Source organism: Lycium barbarum, chromosome 4 (assembly GCF_019175385.1).
Source record: "Lycium barbarum isolate Lr01 chromosome 4, ASM1917538v2, whole genome shotgun sequence".
Classification (NCBI taxonomy): Eukaryota; Viridiplantae; Streptophyta; class Magnoliopsida; order Solanales; family Solanaceae; genus Lycium; species Lycium barbarum.
In genome coordinates this window covers 126,455,705-126,483,141 of record NC_083340.1, presented here as the reverse complement: position 1 = coordinate 126,483,141, position 27,437 = coordinate 126,455,705, and the positions used below count along the sequence as shown (strand labels likewise).

General features: G+C 32.7%; 1 protein-coding gene across 2 annotated transcripts; it reads left to right on the top strand.

The window, feature by feature from the left end:
- LOC132636395 (kirola-like) lies at positions 1 to 21,469 on the top strand. 2 transcript variants are annotated; one of them, XM_060353248.1, is made up of 2 exons: positions 1 to 308; positions 21,198 to 21,469. In XM_060353248.1, the coding sequence occupies exons 1-2, from the start codon at positions 122 to 124 to the stop codon at positions 21,467 to 21,469; spliced, it is 459 nt and encodes a 152-aa protein (XP_060209231.1). In that variant the 5' UTR covers positions 1 to 121. The 2 variants fall into 2 exon arrangements, 1 of the variants encoding a protein (XP_060209231.1); XR_009581240.1 differs by lacking the exon at positions 21,198 to 21,469 and adding an exon at positions 8,626 to 8,872 and having other exon boundaries at positions 185 to 308.
- The last annotated feature ends 5,968 nt before the right edge of the window (positions 21,470 to 27,437 follow it).

Genomic DNA, 27,437 nt, shown 5'->3' with positions numbered 1-27,437 from the left:
CTTTGTTATTAATGGTTACTCGACTATATATAGCCTAGAAAGATCCAATTCTTCTACTCAACCATTTCCCTAGTACTCTTGATCATTCATTAAGAAATTATTAAAATTTGATTTCAAAGAAATGGGTCTAAAGTCCAAATTGTCCGCTCAGTTTGAAGTGAAGACTAAACACGATGTGTTTCTTGATGTCTTTAGTCACAAAGCAGGCCATGTCTCCACCATGTGCCCAGTGCATATACGAAGTGCTGAGCTTCTTGAAGGAGATTTTGGAACTGTTGGCTGCAAAGTTTGTTGGAAGTATACCCATGGTAAGCCTAATATGTTGAAATACGAAGGTTTGATAACATTAAAGGTATAATACATAAACAGACCCTCAAACTTGATATCAATATGTTCTCCAACTTTAGGTATGCACAAGTACGCACCTCAATTTGTATAAAGTTGAACACGTAAACACAAATGCTGACATGACACATAACTTTTCTAAGTGTACTTTATACAAGTTGAGGTGTCTAGATAATCATTTTGTAAGTTAGAGTGTTCAACTGACAAAGTGGAGACAAGTTGAGGTGCCTACATGTCCACACCCAAAGTTGAAGGGCATACTTGCCAGCTGAGGCCAAGTTCGAGGGCCTGTTTATGTATTATGTCTACATTTTATCATTATCTGCCTTATGTGTAGAAAGGCTGTTGGAGAAAATATAGTAATTATGGCTAGATAAAAATAACAGAACTTCGACTAGTATTAATCATTGTCTGAAGGAATTTATGCTTCCACTAAGTTGTTGAGAACAATTTATTTTTCTTCTCTTTCTCATCACTAACTACACACTACAGAAGCACAACCAGTAAATTTTATATGCAGTCGAGCTTGCGTTTCTAATCTAATCTTGCTTACCGTGAGGAAAAGTTAGTCATCTTTCACCGTATATAATAGGGAAAAGGACACAAATGGTCATCTAGGGTGAAACTATTGACACCCGGTGGCTCAAGAATAGAGGCGGACCCAGGATTTTGAGTTCGGGGGTGCTGGATCCAGGAATTTTGAGTTCGGGGGTGCTTTATTAACTATTTATATTTGTTTCCTTTATATTTTATATACAGTTATACACTCAGTAACTGAATTTAATGGGTGCTGGAGCACCCAAAAATTCTACATAGGTCCGCCCCTGCTCAAGAATCTTAAAGGTCATTTTTTAGCCTTTTAAAATAATTTCATTTTCTATCCATTTTTCAACTAATTCCTGCATATGTATATAAACTGTATCATTCTTGTATAGAAAGTGTATCATACGTATAGAAAATGTATCATACATATAGAGTATTCTATACCACAATGATTATAATGTATATGTATAGAATGTTGCATATAATATGTATCACTACTGTATACCTATAGAAAAAATGTATAATGTGTATAATTAGTAAGTATACATTAATTATATATTTATTAAATAGGAATTATACGTTGATTATACACAAATTATACAACAATGATATATTTTCTATTCATATACTTTAGGGATACATATTCTATACGATAATGATACAGTTTCTTACGTGTGATACATTTTTTCTATGCATATATAGTAGTGATACACATTCTATAAAACAATGATAATACTGTATATGTATAGAATATGTAAAACTACTGTATATGTATTTTTTGAAGGCTCGGAATTTTTTTCGTTGATCTTTAGTGGCTACTAAAGTCACCACAAATAGTCCTGTTCTTTTTGCAGCGAACTTTTAGTGGTGACTAAAGTCTCCAAAAGGTCAATTTTTTTTATTTTTTATTTTAGTGAATGGGCTGAGTGACTAGCGCTTGATATTAGGCCCAAAATGGGGCCTTTTCAGTTTTTTTTTTTTTTGGAGGGGGGGGGGGGGGGGGCTTTCAATGTCTTTTTCCCTATAATATAATAGGGAAATTTGTATGTATGAAAAAAATTGTGCTCGCATTGAATATTTTATTTCTAGATGAGATGTCTGGCTTAGTTTATGACTTTAGCCGTATAACAATTTTTGTTAGTGAATAGTTGCTTTTTATTACTATTGGTTATTATCGTTACTTTTTTAATTGGTTTTTATCTTTATTCCATAATTTAAAGTGGTGTTACTCATAAATTTCATAGTTTCCACTCCATTTATGAAAATAATTACAAGTTATATAAATATAAAGTATAAATTATATATACTATTGGTGTAATTTCTTTTTTTTTTTTAATTTAATTAGGTCACCCAAAAAATGTCTATAAGTACACTTCCTGTGGGATTTGTGATAGCCAAGTTATTTGTTACAATACATAAAGGTAATGGTATAAAAATATCTTACACACTAAAAACACATATATGTATATATTTATTAGAGAATATGAAAGGATCTTTTTGCTTTTAATATTTTAACTATATTGAAACATGAGTCTATATAGGATCGTCGTCATGCCTACTTCAAAGGCATTAACACTTAGTCTGAGGGTAGTTTAGTCATTTCGTGTTACAATGGAATAACATAATTGGCCTAGAAAAAGTTTCACTGTAGCTTTTGAAAAAATCAGTGTGTTGTTTTGACAAAATTACCCTCTACTTAGCTCATCATACATCACATGTGGGCCCTTTTTACTTTTCCTTTTAGATTTCTTGCCAGAAGTGTCATAATTACATCAAGTACTTTTTTCTTTAAGGAGTCATTTGGCAGAAGGTATAAGTTGAGATATTCCAGCACTAATTTTTGTATCATATTTGATAGAACGTAAAAATTTATTCTGGATAAATTTATACCTTGTATCAAACAAAATATAAAATGCATCTCATGGTATAAGCTAAGATATACCTTCTTATATCACTTATCCTGAGATTATTTTATATTATCTCCTAGATGGTATAAAATAGTCCCAAGATATGAAATAAATTAATTTCAAAATTATAATCTCGGAATAATTTTAACCATGCATCAAACGACCACTAAATACCTTTCAACAACTGTGGTCCACATTGTATAATTTTCCATTCTTTGAAAAAGATTGACCAAATGAAGAGCTGATTCTTTTGAAAAAAGATTAACTATTTTGGTGTTCAAATTGTTTTATCAAAAGTCTGAAAGTACAAAGTGCTACTACCAAAAAATCCCTACACAGATTTCGTCCTATTTGAATAACATTTGGTTTTAGTGTTATGTTTAAAATAGCTGGAAATATTATATAATTGAGTAGAACTCTGTTTTCCAGAGGTTATACAAATTAAATTTGAGTAATAGTGTTTATGTAGGAGAACCTATAACTTTAGCTAATAAATTTAGAATTCACACAAAAAATTTATACTTCTATAATACTATTAAATAAAGATTATTTTATATATCAATCCAAAATTTCAAAAAAGTTAACCATTAATTTTAAGATTTCGCCTGCTCTTGAGACCGTGCACAGCACGGGGGCTTATATTATTATTTTTATTTATTTATTTATTATTATTATTATTATTATTATTACTACTACTACTACTATATAGAAACGTGAGTTTCATGCAGTAGTAAAACTGGTTCGTCGTCCATTCAAAAAAAAAAAAAAAAAAAGTGGAACCCATCATCTCCACTCATATTTATTAACAAAATAAAGCAATATTAAAAAAAATGGACACCATATTAAAAAAAATAATAATGTTAAAAAAAAAGTGCACCCCATATTAAAAAAATCAAACAATATTCATGTAATTTCCAAAGTATCCTATTAAGTCAATAATGATGGATTCATTGTCACATGCGTATCAACCCATTAATGGGAACAAATGAAATTATTGTACAGCAAAAAACATGGACCCCCTATTATTGCTTTTAAAATAAGATAGAATTTAATTACTTTTTCATTTTTATTCTTACTCTAATAAATGTGAAAAGAGATTAATGTCGTAAAAGAATAAAATAATATCAAATGGAGATTAAATAATGAATAACGTAAATTAGTCAAATTATAATTCTAATTGACGTTTTCTTAAAAAATCATGCAAAAGACAACATGACAAGTAAAATGAGCTAAACTGAGAATATTTATCAAAAATTAAAAAATAGTAGTTCTTCGTTTAAATAGAAAATCAAATTTCTACTTGTTTCGTTTTAAACATGTAAAATTAATTTAACAATTTGAATTAGAATTATCCAAATAAAGATTTGATAAAAAATAATCAGTATTTTACATCTTTAAATTAATCGAGTTAAAATTGAAAGTATCAACTGATGCTTAAATATTACTATTGTTTTATCTTAAAGAGGGGAAAATAGTTTCCTTTTAAACAAGTCTTCTCTTTTAAAAAGTATTAATAAATTTTGGCAAACTTTGTATTCGTAGCAAACACTAATATAATGAAGTTTTGGATACGGAGCACAAACTACAATATTATATTAATCGTTTTTATCAAATTTCTACTTTGTTTCGTTTTAAACATGTAAAATTAATTTAACAGTTTGAATTAGAATTATCCAAATCAAAATTTGATAAAAAATAATAAGTATTTTACACCTTTAAATTAATCAAATTAAAATTGAAAGTATCAATTGATGCTTAAATATTGTTATTGTTTTATCTCAAAGAGAGAAAAATTATTTTCTTTTAAACAAATCTTCTCTTTTAAAAAGTATTAATAAATTTTTGCAGACTTTGTATTCATAGCAAACATTAATATAATAAAGTTTTGGATACGGAGCACAAACTACAATGTTATATTAATCGAGTTTTGAACATAGTATATATATATATATATATATATATATATATATATATATATATATATATATATATATATATATATATATATATATATATATATATGCATAAAAAAAATGCAAACTAATAATGTCAAAAAAAAAAAAAAGTGTACCCCATATTAAAAAATCAAACAATATTCGTGTAATTTCTAAAGTATCCCATTAAGTCAATAATGATGGATTCATTGCCACATGCGTATCAACCCATTAGTGGGAGCAAATGAAAATATTGTACAGCAAAAAACATGGACCCCATATTATTATTTTTCTTCAAAACGTTAAGTAGCTAAACCATACAATTTTTTTTTTATATTAGCCTGAGATCTAATCTAGATATTAAAAATGTGAAAAGAGATTAACGTCGTAAAAGGTTAAATAATATCAAATGAAGATCAAATAATGAATAAAAAACCATGTAAAAGACAACATGACAAGTAAAATGAGCTAAATCGAGAATATTTACCAAAAATCAAAAAATAGTATTTCTTCGGTTAAATAGAAAATCAAATTTCTACTTTATTTCGTTTTAAACATGTAAAATTAATTTAATAATTTGAATTAGAATTATCCAAATCAAAATTTGATAAAAATAATAAGTATTTTACACCTTTAAATTAATCGAATTAAAATTTAAAGTATCAGCTGATGCTTAAATATTGCTATTGTTTTATCTCAAAGAGAAGAAAATAGTTTCCATTTAAACAAGTAGTTTCCCTTTAAACAAGTCTTCTCTTTTAAAAAGTATTAATAAATTTTTGCCGATTTTGTATTCACAGCAAACACTAATAAAATGTTATATTAATCGTGTTTTGAGCATAGTGTGTGTGTATATATATATATATATATATATATTATCACTATTCAAACACAATTACATACACATAGATACACTATAATCCAAAGTGCGGACGGGCATACGCCGTCTAGTATCTTTAATATTATAGAGTTAAAGGAAAGATGCGTTGTTCGTGGAAAAACAGTACAGTTTACTGCGTATAAATTGATTGTCGGTGTGTTGCTTTGAAATGACAATCATATATATTTTCTTATTAGATCTCCTAATTCTTTCTTTTCTATTTCTTCTATATTATAGAAAAGAGAGTTTCAACATGCGTGCTTCTTGCTATTGCTAGAAAAGGATAAGGGCAATATTGGACTTTTGTTAAAAAAATTCAAACAACGTGTCTTATAGTCTGTTTAGCCAAACTTCTAAAAACAGCTTATTTTAGAGAATATTTTTGAAAAAAGTACTTTTCAAAAAAAGTTTTTGGCTAAAAGCAGCTTGTGTTTGGCCAATTAATTTAAAAAGTACTTTTGAGCAGCAATTAATATTTGGCCAAACTTTTAAAAAGTGTTTTTATGTGTATTTTTCTCAAAAGTTCTTTTCAAAAAAGTGCTTTTGGGCAAAAACTATTTTTTTTAGCTTTTGAAAAATTGTTTTTGTTACTTCCCAAAAGCACTTATTTTCTCCCAAAAGCTTGGTCAAACACCTCACTTTTTTTTAAATAAGAACTTATTGAAAAAATAAGTACTTTTGGGAGAAAAATAAGTTTGGCCAAACGGCTATTATTTATTTGAACCTTGTACATACCTCCGAAAAAAGTTCACACTTTCCATTTAATTACAAATCATGCCCTACATTGAAATGTCATTGAATATGATGGGCCCACAAAAATAAATTAAATAATTACTTTAGTTTCCTCCATATATTTCCAATTTGAATTTGGCGAAGGGTAAATAAGTTTCCATTTGAATATGGTGTATGGCAAATACTTAATATTTATCCAGTTTTATATCGAATTGTGTAAATTTAATATAGTTAAGTAATCTAGTGAGGTTATAATTTATATTAATTAATCATGATTAAATACTAAAAGTAAATAAATGTCATATATTCCTGTTCTTTCTTTTTAGTTGTCCGTTATACTAAAAGCAAAATTTTCTTTTTACTTTTCATTTTAGCAAACCAAGAGAGATTTATTAATTTCTTCTAATATTAAAGATAATCATTAAGTAACTATATAAAGTACTAATAGTCGATTTTAGATTTTCAAAGTGTAGTTAATAAATTTCAGTTGGACAATAAATTCCTTATAAATATTTATTTAAGGGGAGCGTCAAGTCAATATGCATCAAATAAAAAGAAACTAAAGAATTATTTATTAACTCAATGTAAACATTCAAATAAAATTTATTTTTGTGAGGGATAAACATAATATTCTGTTATATGAAAAACAAACCATCCAATATTTGATTAACTCTACTACTACTATTCTATGAGTTATTGATTACTGCATATTTGCAAACCCTCCAATATTTGATTAAATCTACTACTACTACTACTCTATGAGTTAGTGATTTCTACGTACAGTCAGATCTCTCTATAACAACATCCATATATAACAACATCTCTTTATAATAGCCAATATTTTTCGAAACCGGTTTTTGATTTTATATTTTACTTCTCTATAACAACATTTTACTTATAACAATAACAACCAACTTTATAACAGTATGCTCTTTATAAAATTATCCCCCATATAAAAACAATCATTTTTTTTAATATAATAATTAATTATCTTTATGAAAATAGAATATTTATGATTATCAATAATAAGTGTAAATATTTTGACCAAAATATTTGATCCTTTAATACACTAGTTATGACAAAGAATATCATATGAATATATATATTTTCATCATTAATAGGTTTTCCTTTGTTATACAAAGTGTGATTAAGCTCAGAATTTGACAATTAAAAATGAAAAATTAGATATTATGCATCTTTTTGCCTATAAAAGTGAAATATTATTTAAATGTCAATGGTGCTATAGGCGTATAACAACAATTTTCTATAACAACCAAAAAATTTCAGATCAACGATACGGTTATAGAGAGGTTTGATTGTATATATATCAATAACATCTATATCCAAAACTTAATATTGAATTTCAAAAACTTATCAGAGTTTATATTCTAAATAAAATTTATTTACAAAAAAAAAAAAATGATAAGAAATTATGATATGTTTTTCTTTTTAAAAAAATAACTTAAAAAAAAAGTTCTTTTAGTCAGCTTTCAATACTTTTGTAAGATCAATAAGAAGTTAATTTCTCTTATAAAAAAATATTGAATTACTTTTTATAATTAAGATGACATTATGAAAAAGGAGCAAAAGCTCAAAGTAAATAAATATATATAATCCTTTCATTCAAATTATTTGATGTAATTTGACTAAAATATACGTCTTTCATTTAAATTTATATAGTGTAGTAAACATCGACACACATTTTTGCTCTTTCATATATTGGGGGATTTTTGAGAAAAAGTACTACATTAGCATAGTATGGTCCATAACTCCAAGTTTCAAGGAAGAATTAGCTATTGGTGACATTTTAGCTTTGAAATTATCATAGGTGACTCATGGGGACCACTTAGAAACAAAACCTAATTAAATTTCAGATTAAGAAGATTGAGATCCAAAATGTATTTTTTCAAACTTCTTAATTTTTTACAAAATAAAAAAAAAATCCCAATTTAATCCAAAAAACCCACCAGCCCCCTTCTCCTCCCCCCTCCCCACCGCCCCACACCCTCCTCCCAATTTTTTTTTTTTTAATCAAATCCACCATAAAGGTGGAAATTTATTGATAAAGAAAATATGTACATATCAATCCAAAAGTGATTGATCAAATAAATAAATGAACCAAAAACAGAAATGAAAAGGAAAGGAAAAGTGGAACATGGAGATACATACTATGAATTTGAATAGAATATTAACAGCTATTCAAAAAAGCCTTGACTTGATAACATCTATCACACCTTCAAGTCTCACAGGTGGCATGTTTCAAATCGTTTGAATCATTTTTCAGGCATCTTAAAATTGCTGTGATCTTCTGTCCAAACCATCATCTATATGGGAGCCAAAACCACTTTCAAATCTGCATCAGTGTCAGAGGAGCATACATCCTAGACTAGATATGTGTACTGTCCATACTAGTGCATACAACATTTGAATCTGCATCTGTTGCTTATCAGTCTGCTGGTCATTGAAATCTGTCAATGTTTAGCTTAATCTTTATCATGAGACCAGGTTTGTATAGTATTTGATCCATAATTATCACGGCCTGCTACTTTGATCATGTGTATCACAACATTTGAACTAAGGAATGAGCATGCCAAGCACACTAATACCACCCTAATACAGATGCTGCAAATACTCATAATCAGGTGACAAACTGTGCTAAGTGATGATATCAATCTGGTGCTTTATCTTGAATGGTTCTTATTCTCAAGTTTGGAATTCCTCTCTTCTCCAAATTCAAAATCCTCTTAGCTTGACTTGGCAATTCCTGAAAGTTATGAAACTGAACTGATCCTGCAAAACCAAAAACAAAGTTAGTTAAAAAATCTGCAAGCCCATTTCCTTCTCTATGTATATGCTCCACAGAAACTGTGTGATCAGCCATCATCCTCTTTATATCATCCACCAACATTGAGATAATCCAAGGAACCTTCCATTCATCATTTAGAATCATCTTCATGGTCATGGAATCTGTCTCTATGATCACCAGAAAAGGCTGTTTTACCACACAGTGCCTCAGTCCCATTCTAATAGCCTCAGCCTCAGCCACAATATTTGTTCCATCTGCCAAAGTTTTTGCAGCAGCATACACCAGATCTCCCTTTTCATTTCTTATACAAAAGGCAGCAGAACTTGGACTTGGATTTCCTTTAGCAGCTCCATCTGTATTGCACTTGTAAATTCCAGGTGCAGGTCTCCTCCATTCAATAATTCTACAAATGACAGTAGGTTTATATCCTTCAAAGAATTGAACCATCTGGTGCCATATAGTTGGAATGTTCATCCCAGGGAACTGAAGTTTACATAACATATGAATGTTCATATTTATGTCATACAACACTCTATTCAGATTCATATTTCCACCATGAAGCCTATTGTTTCTCCACTTCCATATTTCCCACGCTATAAAAGCAGGCACTGCTTTGTATATGGTCTTCATTTTGAAATGGTATTTTGCTTCCCACCAACTTCTTATAGCCTACTTGACTTGAACACAGTTCATGCTCAGTCCTGCCCCCATATTGAAGTATCTCTAGACCTTTGTAGCCAATTCCCCACATAGAAACACATGATTTATAGTCTCTATTTGAGCATTTTGACAGCAACAACACTTTGAGACTAATGGAATACCAATACTTGCCACCACTTCATCAATTGGACTTTAAACTTTCACAATCTCCACATGAAGAATGAAATTTTAAAAGGCACCCCTTTAATCCACATATTCTGAAATGGCACTATCACATTAGCTTTTGTCTCAGTAATTGCCATCCACTGCTTACTGTAAACTTGCCTGTGCTTGTCATCATCCACCAAGGTATATCCCATTCATTTGATGCATACTTAATGTCAATTTCCTGAATTATATGCTGCACAATATCCTCAGGAAACAGCTGCATTAGTTTGCTGATATTCCATTTTCCATCTGTCATAAGTTCTGAAACATCTTCAACCTGCTGATTGATTTGCCAGGACTGGGGAACCACATAATTAAGAGCACCTAGCTTAGTCCAATTGTCAAACCAAATGTTTGAACTTCAAATCTTTGGCTCCCACCAGATTTCCTGTTCTATACTTTCCCTTGCCTCCAACATCATCTTCCAGACTTGTGACCCTCCCTTCCATTGAACCACCTGAGGAATTTGTTTTTTTACAGTATTTATTCCACATGAAATTAGTCCAAAGAGAGCTAGTGGTTCTAAACTTCCACCAGAGTTTAGCACATAGAGCTTTGGATGTGTCATAGATAGACCTGAAACCCAAACCACCTTCATGTTTGGGAATGCACATGTTTAACCAAGCTGCCCAGTGTCTGCATCTTCCATCCTCCTGATTATTCCAAAAGAACCTGGCAAAGATCCTATGTAGTTCCTTTATAACACATTTAGGAGGTCTTATAGCAGATAAAACATGAATTGGAATACTTTGAAGCACACTAGTGATCAACACTGCTTTTCCTCCATAGGATAGTAACTTTCCCTTCCAAGTTTGTAACCTGTCTTTGATTTTCTTCAATAATTCAGTATAATCCACCTTCCTTTTTATGGCATGAGTAATGGGAACTCCAAGATATGTAAAAGGAAAGTGTCCTCTCACAAATCCTATTATTGTTTCTACCTGCTCACTTAACTCCTGTGATACCTTGCTGAACAAATAGAAAGAACTTTTTCTCTTGTTTATCATCTGTCCAGATACTTTCTCATATTCCTGAAGAATGTCCATGATCATCTGTAAAGATTGGCTATCAGCTGATGAGAAAATGATTGTATCATCTGCATATGCCAGATGATTCAGATCAGCACTCCACTTTGGCATCCCATATCCCACAAAACTAGACTAATCAAACAAAGAATTTAAGGCCCTTGAAAGAACTTCTGCAGCAATGATAAAGAGAGCAGGATAAAGTGGATCTCCTTGCTTGACACCCCTTGTAGAATGAAAGAAACCATGTGCCTGGCCATTTAAAAGAACTGAATACCAATTATTTGCCAACAGCCTCCATATCAGATCAATGAAGAATGGAGAAAATCCCATTTTTCCCATGACTTTACAGAGATATAACCATGAGACCCTATCATATGCTTTTTCCATATCCAGCTTAATTACAACATTTGCTGGTTTTCCTCTCTTCCTTATATCAGTAACAATTTCCTGTGTCAATAACACATTCTCAATTATATTTCTGCCCTTTACAAAACTAGACTGATTTGAAGATATCACCCTTGTAAGTAGCTTATCTAGTCTGTCATGCACTACTCTGGATATGACCTTATTGATAAAATTACTAAGACTTATAGGCCTCGTATCAGAGAATGTGTCAACAACATTCTTTTTTGGCAGTAAAACCAGATGTGTGTGAGTTATTGATTTTGGAAGAGTTTGTCCTTCAAAGAAAGCTTTAACCACACTATATACATCTGCCTTTATCACCTCCCAACACTTTTGATAAAATATACCAGAAAAACCATCAGGACCACAGGCACTATCTCCATTTAATTCAAATACAGCCTTCTGTACTTTCTCCATGGTAGGTTGCTCAGCAAGTAAAATATTATCCTCCTCTCTGATTAGCTCTTGAATGTGATTAAGTATTGGTGAGTCTTCACTAACCTCCTCATGAGTAAATTGATTGTGGAAAAAATTGACAGCCTGTGTAGCAACACTATCAACATCCTCAAGCCAATTACCATCATCATCTTTTATCCTCCTGATCTGAATTCTCTTTCTTCTTCTTTTTACCAGGCTATGAAAATATCTTGTATTCTTGTCACCTTCAGAAAAACAGTCCATCCTGGCTTTTTGCCTCCAGAATTCCTCCTCATAATGAAGATATAGTTTAAGTTCTGCCTGTGCCCTTTGCATGACCATTCTATTTTCTTCTGATGGATTTTCTTCAAACAGCTGCTCTTTAATTTTAACTATTTCCTCTCTTATAACAAGCTGTTTAAAAATGTCCCCAAAAGTAGTCTTACTCCAAGTACTTAAGGCAGTTTTCAGTTTCTTCATCTTGAGCTTAAATGACAGAAATGCATCATTAGTTAAGACTGTATCCTATTGCTGCTTAACAAAATCAATAAAATTATCATGTTCCACCCAGAATTTGAGAAATCTGAAAGGTTTGATAAACTTTTGCACTTGATCTTCACATGATACAAGTAATGGTGCATGATCAGAACCAGTCCTTGACAAATGTTCCACTTCTAATTGTCCAAACCAATTCTGAAAGATATCTTTATAAAGCATCCTATCCAATCTCTTAAATATACAGTCATTAGCAGCCCTACCATTCCACCAAGTGAAAGGACTCCCTTTGAAAGGAATCTCATGTAGTTCACAAGAATTCAAACAAAAGGCAAAATCTTCATATTCTTGTGGCAAAACTGGTTGTCCTCCTATTTTTTCTTCTTCATTCAATAAAACATTGAAGTCTCCACCAACCAGCCAGGGAGATGTCATATTACTAGCTAAGAGGTATAGATTGTCCCACAACTGCAGTCTCTCCACTTCAGAACATTTAGCACACCTGCAGCTTTACAGTAATAGATTGCTCAGTATCCAATAGAATCTCAACATCAACATTATGTTGAACAAAGAACCATATTTTTCCATTACAGTTGGAACTAGCATAAGGCATTCCAAGTTTCCTTCTGTATTTCTGAATTTGCCTCTGATGTGGAAAAGGTTCCATCAGAGCTATCAAAAAGAACTTGTGATGCTTATGTAACATTTGAACTCTATGAAATGCTTGTTGGGACTTGATTGATCTTATATTCCAGAATAAAGTTTTAACAATCATTTAACAGACTTCTTAATGTGACTCCTTGTTGCATACCTCCCAGCTTGTTGAACTTCAGGATTTTGCTTTCTTTCTTTCCTTGGCACTTTGCTTTGTGATTTTGGAGATAGTCCTGCTTCTACACACATCTGTTGAAGTTTCATATCAATAGCAACACTCTCAGCATCTTCCTTCTTGTTGTTGATCAGTTTTAACTGATCATGTTCCTCCTGTAACTTGTGAGAAACTAATTGATGTAAAACTTTATTTGGTGATACCCTTTCAGCAAGATTCAAAGGCTGCATCTCTGTCATAGCAGGAATAATAGCCAAAGCTAAATTCCCATATTCAGCATCAGTAACTTTCTCTGGATAATAGCCAACCAACTGCAAGTTACAGCTAGAACTAAGTACCTCCTCAACAGCATTATCCTTCAGAATTAATGCCTGACTAGACTCTTCCTGGTCCATGAAACCAGTCCTATGTTGCATCTTGTCAACAAGGCCATTATTCAAATACACATCACTTGGTTGAGTACATTCAGACACCTGATTTTGCATAGAATTGTCAGAAGCCTCATTTCCACCATGACTTCTATTACTATCCAGCCTTTGAGAAACATGTTCATCTGCATCCTTGCCACCCCCTTTTTCAACTCCCAGTTGCTGATCAGGTTCTCCAACTTTTCTCTATACCAGTTCAGACATTTGATCACCTGTAGTAACTTTTATATTCTCATATTCATTACATTCCTGAGAAACCTTTAAGTCACAATCTTTTTTGACCTCCAGACATTTTATTTTGCCATTCAGCTATGGAGTATCACTTTTTATTGGAACAGAATCATCATTAGATTGTTGTACTTTGGCAATAACTACTACATTGTGATCAGTTCCACTCTTGTCAGTTTCATACTCATGCATTTCACCTTCCTCCAATGACTTATTTTCATTTGTAGCCTGGCATTTATCCAAACACAAGTATGCAACATCCACACCAACATGCACCTTATTATGTTCCTCCTTGTCATCTATACTTTCAGCTATTACCCCTTGTACTGCAGCCACCTCTTCATTAGTGACATGCTCCTCAAGACTATTTTCCAGCCTCCTAACATCAACATCATCAGCTCCTTGGTTCAATACCTCAAATTTATTTGATACCTTCACTTGTTTATGACCCTCATCCCTTCCAGTTGGTTTCCCTTTGTTCTGGTACTGCCCTTTGTTACCAGGTTAAGTTACCACAGTACCACTTGATAACACCCTTGGTAGATATTGCTGCACTGTTTTTTTCCACCCCTTGTTTCTTCTATATCTTCCTTGTTGGAATTGGCCTTGTTCACTTGTTCCAGGCTCATTATCTGCTACAATTGCAGCCTTTCCTTTATTCTGAGACCCTTCCCCATTATGTGTTACCTCATTTTCCAACATTTCTGGATGTAGAACCCAACACTCATCATTAGAATGACTTTGTAAAAAACACCTTGTGCAATATTTTGGTAAGTAGTCATATTGAATATTAACCTTGATCGACCTGACCTCCTTTGTATCATCATCTTCAATCTCCATCCATACAGACTTAGGCAAATCAGCAAGTAAATCTACCTGCACTTTTACTCTTGCACAGTTTGGCCTAGTCTTATTGATAGTAGCAGCATCTAGTTGGATTGGCTTACCAACAGCAGAAGCCAATGTAAATAATGATTCCTTAACAAGAAAGGTAGGAAGCAAATTCGGAAACGATATCCAAGCCATAGCAATTGAGGTTTCCTTCTCCACACTGAATTTTGAATCATATATTAATGGCCTCATTTGATATGAATGACCATTCTTTGACTTCAACCAAAATAAAATTTTTGATCCTATATTAATAAAATCTTCCCTAAGATCACACCTTATCAGTACATGCCTATCTCTCAAAAAACCTACACGAACATTACCCTTGGCACCACACTGATGAGGAATAATAGATCGCAACTCTTCTAGTTCAGGCCAGCCATAGGAAAACTTACCAACAATGGCATATTGTAAATTTTCAAACCTTTCCATTCGTAGAACTTCCGAAGAGGACCATCTTACAACGTGTTTACCCTCTATGATCTCAACCATCTTTATAGGAATGGATTCACACGTTTGCATGGGATTTTTATCAGTTTCATGCATTAGGGTTTGACAATAGTTTTGTGACGTAGGAATTACTGTTTGTGATTGATGAGCATTGCTGGACAAGGAGAAGAGAGGAGAGAAGTCTTGGGGAGAAAATGACTGACCAACCACCAGGTGCGGCGGCTGGCCAGTGGCCGGCGTGGCCATATTTGCGTTAGGGTTTCAGAGTAGGGTTCGCATGGGAAGAGAGAGAAGAGAGCTTTTTTTCCGGGTCAAAAATGATTTTAAAAAAAGGTTTTGATATTTTTTATTTGCTTTTTCATCAGCCCCCTCTCCACCTCCCACCCCTCGCCCCCTCCCCCCACCCCCCAAAAAAAAAATTCATTTTTTTTATTAGTCCCCACTCCTTCTCCTCCCACCCCTCTCCATTCCTCCAAAAAAATTTTGAAAAGTTTTTCTTTTTGTTTTTTTCACCCCCCACCCTTCCAAAAAAAAATTTGTTTCAAAAAAGAAGTTTTGAAAAGTTTTTATTTTTTTGCACCACCTCCACCCCCCCCCCCCCCCCCGGAAAATCTTGAAAAGAAGTTTTGAATTTTTTTTTTGGATTTCTTACTTCCCCCACCCACCCTAAAAAAAATTATTTTTGGTTTTTGCTCCCCCCCCCCCCCCCCCCCCCCCCCACATGCCAAAATCTTGAAAGGAAGTTTAGATTTTTTTTTTTTTTTTTTGGATTTAGGAAAAGTTTGGATAAAATTCAGGTTGTTGTTGTTGTGTGTTTGTAGTGAAATAGATGGTTTTTCTGCTGCTGTCCTGGTATGGTTCAGGGTTTAGAAAAACATATCCAACAGATAGTTTTTTTGTTCTTGTCCTGGTATTTATCTGGTTCTGGTTGTAGAAGATAATCAACAGATTTGTAGTTATTGCAACAAGTTCTATACTTCTTGCAACAAGTAGAAAATCTATTGCAACGACTCACTAATCTGTTAGACATAGCTTCAGTTATTTTCTTCTATTTGTAGAAGATATCTAACAGATTTGTAGTTGTTGCAACAAGTTCTACACTTGTTGTAACAAGTAGACAATCTGTTGCAACAACTACAAATCTGTTGGACATAGCTTCAGTTATTTGGTTCTGTTTGTAGAAGGTATCCTACAGATTTGTAATTATTGCAACAAGTTCTACACTTGTTGCAACAGGTAGACAATTTGTTGCAACAACTATAAATCTGTTGGACTATAAATCTGTTGGACACCCCAGAAGGCAGTTGCTGCACAAATTATGACTTAAGTTGTAATATTTAGAGCCAAGGTTGTTGTTGAACAATTTCCATTTTGTTTTTTGGTCCTTTATGTTATTTGTGAATGATGTTTATGAACTTATTTATTTTGATTAGTTTTGGTATTTGGAGCTAAGGTGGCTGTATGCAACAGATGCATACACTGTTGAAGAAGTTGCAACAAGTTACTAATTTATTTCAACAAGTTACTAATCTGTTTTAACAAGTTACTTATCTTTTTAAACAAGTTGCTTAGTTGTTACAACAAATTACTCACCTTGTTGGAAAAAAAAATCAAATAATTGCTTAAATTATTGCAAAAATTAAAAAATATGTCACAACAGATGAGTTAATTGTTGCAATCATACACTTGTTGAAGAGGTTGCAACAAGTTACTAATCTGTTTCAACAGATGGATCAGATGTTTAAGCAAGTTTCTTAGTTGTTGCAACAGATTAATCAGCTTGTTTGAATTATTGCAACAACTTACTCATATGTTGCAGCAAGTATCTCATATGCCACAACAACTTATTCATATATTGCAACAGGTATCTCATATGTTGCAACAACTCCTCCATTGTTGCAACATATTCACGATATTGATCACATTGAACTCTTTTGTTTATACTGAATAACATTGAATTCATTATTTATCACTAAATATGGTTGAATTAAGTACTTCACATCAAATCACTCTAATGATCACTCGATTTAGGAAGAATACACTTAGAATTGCCCATCTGATCCATGAAATTACATAAAATTACTATCTAATCCATTAAGGATGTTAGTATATATATATATATATATATATATATATATTCATCACTAAAAATCGTTGATTTCCTTTGTTTAACGCTAAATTTGGGTGAATCAAGTAGTTCGCATCAAATCACTCTAATGATCACTCGATTTAGTCCATACTGAGTAGTAGATCATCTTTCCTGACTCAAAATATATCAAATTTATTAAGTATTATACATTGATCGCTAAATATCATTGATTTCCGTTGTTTATCACTAAATATGGGTGAATCAAGTAGTTCGCATCAAATCACTCTAATGATCACTCGATTTAGTGCCTACTGACTTAGTAGATCATCTTTCCTGACTCAAACTACTATCAAATTGATTAAGTATTATATATGGATCACTAAATATAGTTGATTTCATTTGTTTATCACTAAATACCGTTGATTTCATTTGTTTATCACTAAATATGGGTGAATAAAGTAGTTCACATCAATTCACTCTAATGATCATTGGATTTAGTGCATATTGACTTAGTCGATCATCTTTCCTGACATAAAATACCATTAAATTGATTAAGTATTATATATTGATCACTAGTTATCGTTAATTTCCTTTGTTTATCACTAAATATCATTGATTCCTTTTGTTGATCACTAAATATGGGTGGATTAAGTAGTATCTGCTGCAACAACTGTAATATATGTTGCAACAAGTGTGCTATCTGTTGCAACAACTGTAGTATCTGTTGCAGCAAATGACATAATTGTTGAACAAGTCCTTACTCTTGTTGGATAAAACACAACAAGTTACGCAGTTTTGCAACAAGTCACTCCACTTGTTGGAAAAACCCGAACATGTAACTTAGTTGCTGCAACAAGGCCTATCAGTTGTTGCAACAAACTGCTTACTTGTTAGAAATCTTTTAGAAGTTGGATAAAACACAAGTTACTAGTTGTTGCAACAAGTCCTGTTACTTGTTGGATAAAACCCAACAAGTTACAGAGCTGTTGCAACAGATTCACTACTTGTTGGAAATTGTTTAGCAATTTATTAACAACAATACACACATTTATGATTGGACACGATCAACATATCATATAAACTAAGTTCACAAGAACATAAATTACCATTCTAAATAAGAACAACATTAAAATGTCATAAAGTTCCAACAAATAACTATTATTACAACACGGTGCAATTAACAACTATGGAGCATTTCGGCTTGGACAACAACTACAAATCTGTTGGATATCTTCTACAAACAGAACCAAATAATTAAAGCTATGTCCAACAGATGAATGAGTCGTTGCAACAGATTGTCAGTAGAACTTGTTGCAACAACTACAAATCTGTTGGTTATCTTCTACAAACAAAATCAGATAAATACCAGGACAAGAACGAAAAAAACCATCAGTTGGATATCTTTTCCTAAACCCTGAACCATACCAGGAAAATAACAGAAGAACCATCTATTTCATTACAAACTAGGGGTGGGCATAAACACCGAAAATCAAAAAATCGGACCGAACCGAATTAATTTGATTTTTCGGTTTCGGTTTTTTTTAATGACAAATTCGGTGTTCGATTTCGGGTTAACGGTTCTTCAGTATTTCGGTTTATGACACCGAAGTTTTTTTTTTTTTGAAGATTTACTACATGAATATAATTTTTTTTACAACACTCAGTCCACTCTCTCAGGCCCAAATTAATGTATATGATTAATAAAGAAGCTGCTAAATTCCAGAAGCCATCAATGATTCAACTGGAAAATTTTCCATTCAAAAATCAAAAGGGTCTACAAGAATGGAACAAATTATTCAGAGATTATAATGCAAAATAGAAGATGATAATAATCACAAAAAGATTTTGTCTATTGTCATATGTTTGGTTCATCATATTAAAATTTGGACGTGAGATGTACTATTTAGAACATCTATAGGTTTAAATTGGATAAATAAATTTGTCTTCAATAATACTCGTGGCCTATATTAAATCATTTTTTCCAATCTGGGATTGGTTTTTATACCATCTTGATCAAAATAATTAGCTGAATGTATATAAATGATTATCAGACAAATAATACTTTTGAGAGGAAGATAAAATAAAGCATACAAGAATATGGTCTACTAATTCGGTGTGGTGTTCGGTGTTGAAAAAAATTGAATTAGAAAAAATCGAAACCGGACCGAACTGAACTTCAAAAAATCAAACTGAACCGAACTAATTCGGTACGGTGTTCGAAAATTGAACTGAACTGAACTAATTCGGTGTGGTGTTCAGTGTCCACTTTCAAAAAACCGAAACCGAACTTTGAAAAAATCGAATCGAAGAACCGAACGCCCACCCCTACACAAACACACAACAACAACAACAACAACAACAACAACAACAACGTCAATTTTATCCAAACTTTTCCTAAACCCCCAACTTCTTTTCAAGATTCTTTTTGGAGTGTGTGTGTCTGTGTGTTTGGGGGGGGGGGGGGGGACGCAAAAATACAAAAACAAAAACTTTTCAAGACTTTTTTTTCAAACATTTTTTTTGGAAGGGTGGGGGTAGGAAGGTGCAAAAAAAAAATAACTTTTCAAAACAGTTTTGAAAAAAAAACAATTTTTTTTGGTGGGGGGAGGGGGGGGGGGTGGAAGGAGGAGCGGGCTGGTGAAAAAAAAAATCAAAACTTTTTAATTTTTTTTTTGGCGGGGAGGGGTGGGAGGAGGCTGGTAAGAAAAAATCAACTTTTTTTTTGGGTGAGGGTGGGGTGTGTGTGGGGGGGGGGGGGGTGAAAAAACAAATAAAGAAAATCAAATTTTTTTTGGGGGGGGGGGAGGAGGGGTGGGGTTAGGATGGGTGTGGGGTTGGGGGAGGAGGAAGCGGTGGGGTGAAAAAACAAATAAAGAAAATTAAAAATTTTAAATTTTTTTTGCGGGGGGGGGGGGGGGGGGGGGTAGGGAGGGGTGGGGGTGGGTGGCGGGGGTGGGGGGAGGAGGGGTGAAAAATAAATAATTTTTTTTTTATTAAAAATAAAACTTGAGGCCAAAGTGTTAAAAATAAAGTTGAGGGTCAAAGTGTCAAAATGAAAACTTTTGGGCAAGTTCAAAATCCCTTGATCACTAATAAAAAATCATCACCTCCACTCAATAATTAAAACTTGAGTCACCTCCACTAAAATAAAAAACTTAGGAGTCATCTATAATTAAAAGCCCCAAGTTTCAATGCACAAGATCTTGATGAAATAAGGTCTTTGAAGTTAAATTATTTTTAAATATAAATAACAATTTTCTTTTAATTGAAAAATAATATCATATAAAATAAAATGAAAAAGACAATAAATTCAACTTTTTCAATGAGGGTTTCGGGCCTTTACTCTTGGGAGAGAATCAAGGGTAAGGTTGAAAAACATCTTCGCCCAGTGCTTACTATACTTCTAGAGAATCTAGAGTTAAGATAGCAATATATTAATAATTTCAATTTTCATAATATTGGACCCGTATGGGCACGGGCGTTGCCTCCAAGTGTATATAGATCAGCTATTTTCAACCCTATGGAATCGTATAATTAATTTCATATAAAAATTTAAAATCACACCTTAAATTATAGTATAATTATAGTATATTTCAATACACATTCTCACTTGTAGGTTAGATATTTTCTTAAGAGCCTAAACATGCCAATATTTTGTTTATTTTTTGTGGCAGTGAGATTTAAACTCAATACTTCGTGACTTTTGAAAATAATAATATGAAATTATGACCATCTCATTATAAACCTAAGGAACAAACTTTTAATTATTCAGTATTTTATATATCTCAAAAAACCTATATGATCCAACCTACATTTATTAAAAATTTGAGTTATTCAATAATATTGAAAAATCGAAGAAAAGCCCTTTCATTAGAAGTAAGAAAGAACCTTTCTTTGAGAGTTTAACAAAATTCTGTTTGAGGCAGATGGGAAAGAGATGATTTCCAAGCAGATATCTGAAGCTATAGATGAAGAAAAAAAGACTATGATAGTAAGGGAATTTGAAGGAGATTTAGCGAATGAATATGAAAACTGGAAGTTAACTCTCCATGTTAATGCAGAAGGTGAAAAGAATTTAGTCTGTTGGACTATGGAGTATGAAAGGCCCAATGAGAACATCCCTGAACTAACAAATCTGTTGCAGTTTATTATTGATTTTACCAAAGCTGTTGATGACCACCATGTCAAGCAAAATTGACAGTCTAAAGGGACATGTGAAGCTATCGATATAAGAATTGAGTTTGTGCTTTGAAATAAACACTTGACATTATGTCTTCATGTCAAGAAATGTGTGTTGGTTGTGTGTTTTTCTGTTTTTATCTTTTTCTTTTCTGAGTTTCCCTGGATAAGAAGGATACACTTCTCAATAGATATCATTAAATATATCCTTACCAGTTAACCCCTTGAGTAATAACTTCGTATCAGTTTAATTTCTACGCACTTATTGTCTATGCCACGATCCAATTTTATTAAGTCGCGCGGGCACCTACCATTCCCCATCTCGGTAGGCGAACCCTTTCCTTAACTAGCATACAACCAGAAATGCGGACCAACAATGTAAATAATAATAAATCTCAATATCATTTAAAAATAAATAAGTGCGGAAGACATTACAATCCCCAAAGAACTGGTCTGACTCGTACAAGAGCAACTACAAGAATTTCTAATACACAAGTCTGAAAAGTCGAATAAAAAGTTGTCTAAATGATGGAATATAAAGACAGGATAGATGAGCCTCCGGGTAGCGACTCGTCAGATGCTCACCCTAGATACTCGCAAGCCAGGCCTCGGAACGCAGCCTCGAGAAGTAGGAACAGAACCTGTCTCAAACTCTACACCCCGAAAATAAGTGTAGCAAGGTATCATCAGTACAAACAACACATACTGAGTAGGCATCATAGGCCGACAACAGTTATTGAACATATATAAGGAAAGAGACTGTAGAATAGACATGCTCGCAATCATATATAAGGCATAAACACATATCCAAGAATAATAGTTCAGGTATCGAAACATCCAAGAAGCCCTCAGTGAGTTAAATCCAGATCAAGCCTATAGTGAAGCATCTAAACTCAGGTCCTGCTAAGTTTTCCACAATTTCTCACAATAATCAAACACTAGTAGTGATAAGTTGGTATTTTACCAACTTATTTCTTCTTTAATCTTATATTGTTTCTATGTTTTGATTGAGAAAATAGTCCATTGAATGTCGTTTACTTCCATTTTATAGGTTTATATGATTGAGAAGAGCGCCGGAAGAAACTAAGTGAAAATAAAGTCAAAAAGAGGCCAAACTGGACAGTTTTGCAAAAACTGTCTAGTGCAAAAACGGGATTGTTTTGCAAATCTGAAAACTTGGGGCTTATTTTGTTATTTTTGTACTTTGGAAAAAGTTGGAAACTACAAAAGCAAGACATGGGGCAAACATTTATCATCTTTGGCCATTTTCACAAGATTTTTGGAAGCTAGGGTTCTTCAAGCAACACTATGGAAGAGAGGATTGGAGCACTTTAATGAGCAAACTCTTAACCCTTTCTTCAATTCCTTGTTATGTATTGAATATTTAAGTGTGTTGTATTTTATTCACTCACTTGTATCTTGTTTATGAGGATATGCATTATCAAGTGTTGAATTAAATCTCTTGTTTTGCTTATGTATTGAACAATTTTTATTTCTAATGAAGTGGGTTAATGTTTTTCTATCAACTCTTTATGCTTTAATGTCTCTTAATGGTTGAAAACATTATTTGTGTAAGTACTTTTACTTTGCTTGAGAAAGAAAGTGAAAGTTAGGAAAAGAGTTAGATAGCAAGGCATTTGAGTCATTAAATCCATCTAATAACTTGAGCTAGAGATAGGATAGTTAACTTGAGGTTGAATTGATTATGTTTAACATCACACTCTAAGGATTGATAAAGCTTAGAGTGAAATCCATTGATTTGGTTGAGAGACCTTCAATGAGATTGTAGAAATCATTATCTATTAACATAAACTCGCTCGTAGTTGTAAAATTGTAAAATACATTGGATCATTACTTGAGAGTAATTTCTCTTGTTTTCCTTTGCTTGTGAGGCTATTGATCATTTTACTTGCTTTCTAGGTTAGTTTTGTCTTTGTTAGATTTTAAATCAAAAATCCAAATATTGAAAAAGTGTTTGTCTTAGCTTAGTTGGTGATAATTCCTTACTTGTTTAAATCACCTACTATATTGTTCCCTATGGGATCGACCCCGACTCATAGTTGGGTATATTATATTGCATACAACCGTGTACACTTTTTCTTTGAGGAATGAATTTGGACGTTATCAATTTTGGCGCCGTTGCCGGGGAACAATTTGGCGTATTTAGGCTAGTTTGGGAAACAAGCTAACTTGCTTTGTTCCAAACATGTGACAATTTATGTATGTTATACCCCATTTTAACCCGGGAGTTGAAGCGGAGTACAACATATTGGAGATTCCTAAATATGCTTTGTTTATTTTAAGGAGTCGCCACCTAATTGATTTTTACGGTGAATTAGGACACCTAATTATTAACTAAGGTAAAGTTAAAACTAAACCTCTGTTAATGGTCTGCTTAACCAGTGTGATTCTAGGTAAGGGTTCTATATCATCCTAAAGGGAAGGGGTTAGGCATCCTTTAGAATCCGTTAAACACGGTTATCCGGCCAAACTTAGGTTAATTAATCAATGTTGGATATAGTATCAAATTTTAAGAAAAAATTGTTTATGCAGATAAGACTTGTAAAATATAGCAATTTATGCAAAAGAGAATTTTAATTGTCATTTTATAAAAAAGACTTCAAGTAATAAGGTTGTCAAAATGGGACTAGTAATTCGCATAAGATGGAATTTTAGAATGCTATTTGAAATAGAAGTTTATAAATATTGTTAAGATTTAAAATAAAATACTAAATGAACTTATGAAAAAGAATATAATAATTTGTATAAAAGGAGGCTTCAAATGCCATATAATTTGTAAATATTATTAATGTTGAAATATAAGAAAAAATGCTGTTTAAAATGAAATTTGTAGAAAATGTAATAATTCGCGTAAAAGAAATTGCAAATGTCATACGAAAATAGCTTATAAATGTTGCAAAGATTTTAATTAATGATGCTAATAGAACTCGCATGAAATGTATAAGCAAAAAAAGAAAACGCGGGTTTGCGTAATGCTTTAACAAATATTTGAAACAAACTAAACGATGATGTATTGATTGACTCTCGCGTTTTGGAAGTTCAAAATGTTCTTCAATTCCTATTTACGTGTTAATGACGTTTTGAAATTCCCGAGATAATAAAACGTGAATCCTTTGACTCAAAAATATGAAATTAGGCCATTTGCAAATTAGTTATTCTAAATAAGATAAATATTAGATGCTTATAAATAGTTTCGACATAAAAGAGAAGAACACGACTTATGGGATTGACCGTTAGTCTTTTTATCTAACTACCCCTTTACTAAACTATCTCTACTAATCCTCAATAGTTCAACTAAGCTAAGGAAGAGCAGAAAATACGAAAGTGTTAGTCAAATAATACATACAAGTTAAAGGCATAAAATAAAACAAAGGCATAAATAAAATTAAGTGGGCTCGGCCCATTTTTTGATGTGGCGTTCAAAGGGCTGCTGTTGGGCTTCGGCCCAATAACAAACTTTCATGGCTGCTGTGGGGTGGACACGAGAGGAGTCATGTTGGGCTTTCAGCCCAACGCCAAATGCGGGAGAAGAACGAGTCTTTAGGACTCATATGCGACGGTCCTTTTGCGAGCGCAGCGAAATGGGGGTGCGGAGGCTCAGATCTACTAGAACACAGTCGAATCCGAACTTGCGATGCTCGGATTCGTAACAAATACCAAGGCAAATGAATAATTGATTCGTTATTTTTTACCGATAACAAACGAGATTAAACTGCCAATAGAACGTCTTTTTAGGGATTTTTGCAACTGGAAGCTTTGATTTTTTTTAGGGGATTTTCAATCACTGGAAATTTGGGTTCTGCTCAGAGGAATTTTTTGATCTGTTTCTTTTCGTGTTGTGCTCGTTTTTCTCTCCGTCGTTCTCCTTCTGCTCGTTCCTCCGTCCCTCGATTCAACTCCGCCCCTTTTATAGGTTTGTTTTTGTTGTTTTTGTGCTGAAAAAGGGGAAGGAGGAGCGGGAGAGAGAGAAAAGTGGGGGACAAGGGTGAGTGGGGAGCGGAGAAGAAGGAGGGAACAAGGGAGAGTGGGGGCGGCGTGAGGCGAGAGAAAAAGAGAGGGGCGGCTAGGGTTTTGGGAGGAGAAGAGACAGAGGAGAAAGGAAGAAGAAGAGGCGGAAGGTCGAAAAAAATGAGGGGAAACCCTTATTTTGATGAAAATGTATCGGACCCGGTCCATCCGTGGACCGGGTCAATTTTAGACTGGGTTCTAAAAGGATGGACTAGTGAATTAAAACATGTACTGGTCTAAAAAAATGGGATAAAAATGTGGTCTAGTCCAACAAATATTAGGAGTTAATCGGACTTTGATTTGGGGTCCGGTAAGTCAAAATACGGACTGAGTGCAAGAAATAGTTTGGCCTCTAAATTTGAATAAAAGACCCATTTTGATTAACGATGTACCAAGGGTACCAGAATATCACCTAGTACGAAAAATGTGTAATTGTAAAAGACCCGGGTAAAAATTATATGATGTCGCAAATGACCGTGCAATAATATTTAATAACAAACGCTATCATTAAAATGTGCGAAGTAAATGCGATGCGTATGCGGAAGTTGGTAGAAACGTTGAGAAATGCAAGTTTGAATAATACTAAATAATAGCAGCAAATAAATAGCGGTAGTAATACTGCTAATAACAATAATGATAATGGTAATAATGATAATATTGATGATAATGGTGATAAAAAATAATAATAGATATAATAATAATAGTAATAACAAATATTGATAATTAAAAAATGATAATAATTATTAATAATAAATATGATAATAATTAATAATAAAATAATAATAATAAATAACAATTATTGATAGTGGCAAAATGTTAATAAAATAATAATAACAATAATAGTGATAATAATAAGATAATAATGATAATAATAATAATAAATAACAATTATTGATAAAACAGTGATAATAATTAATAATAAAATAACGATGATAATGATGATTAATAATTGATAACAAAATAACGCTGATAATAATGATTAGTAATTAATAATATTAATAATAATAATAATAATAATAATAATGGAAATAACAAGAAATAATAATTAATGACAATTAGTAATAAAATGATAATTTAAGAATAATAATAACAATAATAATAATAATAATAATAATAGTAATAATAATAATAATTATTATTATTATTATTATTATTATAATTATAATAATAATAATAACTGCAGCGGAATAATAAAACGTGGGTGTTAATAAAAGACTAATAATTATAGTAAAATTTAAATGCATATTTTTTAATTTCTCAAAACACTAGAAGTATTAATAGGTATTTCGGGGGAGAGGCGGGACAAAATTGGGTGTCAACAACTTGTCCCTCTTTGCCTGACAATGATGAAAGAATTTTCGGGCAAAGACGTTGACTTAGTAGCCTATTTTGTCCCGGCTAAAGGATTGTGGAGGACTAAGGGTAAAGAAAATTACGGCCGAACTCTGGTCTCTAAATCGCCTACATATCTCGGGTTGCACGAGAATCAGGCCGTGTGTAGTTCTGGGAAGACTACGACACCTATGACTGGCAACTCATGATTTGATGCGAATCTTCGCAAAAAATATTGTCCCAGTGTCGAATTATGATGACACTGGGTATCGTGATAGAACCCTGAAAATTGATTGTGCTGGAATGTGAACGGGAAATTCGAATTTGGAGCCGAGTGTTCGAGGTAGATCTTTGACCCTTGTCGAGAAGTCTGCTTGTCCTTCCCGACGTATTGCCCCAGTTCGCTGCCAAAGAAATAGTTTCACGTTGCGCTAAAGCTCCTGTGAAACTAAAAACTAGATGAAAATAGTCAGTAAGAATAAATATTGAAATATAGCGACGCAAATGCGGTGCAATGTCCTTATGCTTTAATTTAAAAGAGTGGTGCATGGCCCATATAATGTATGAAAGGCGGTGCTAAGGGCGGTGCGCAGCCCATGCAGAAATTTACAAAGGGCGGTGCATGG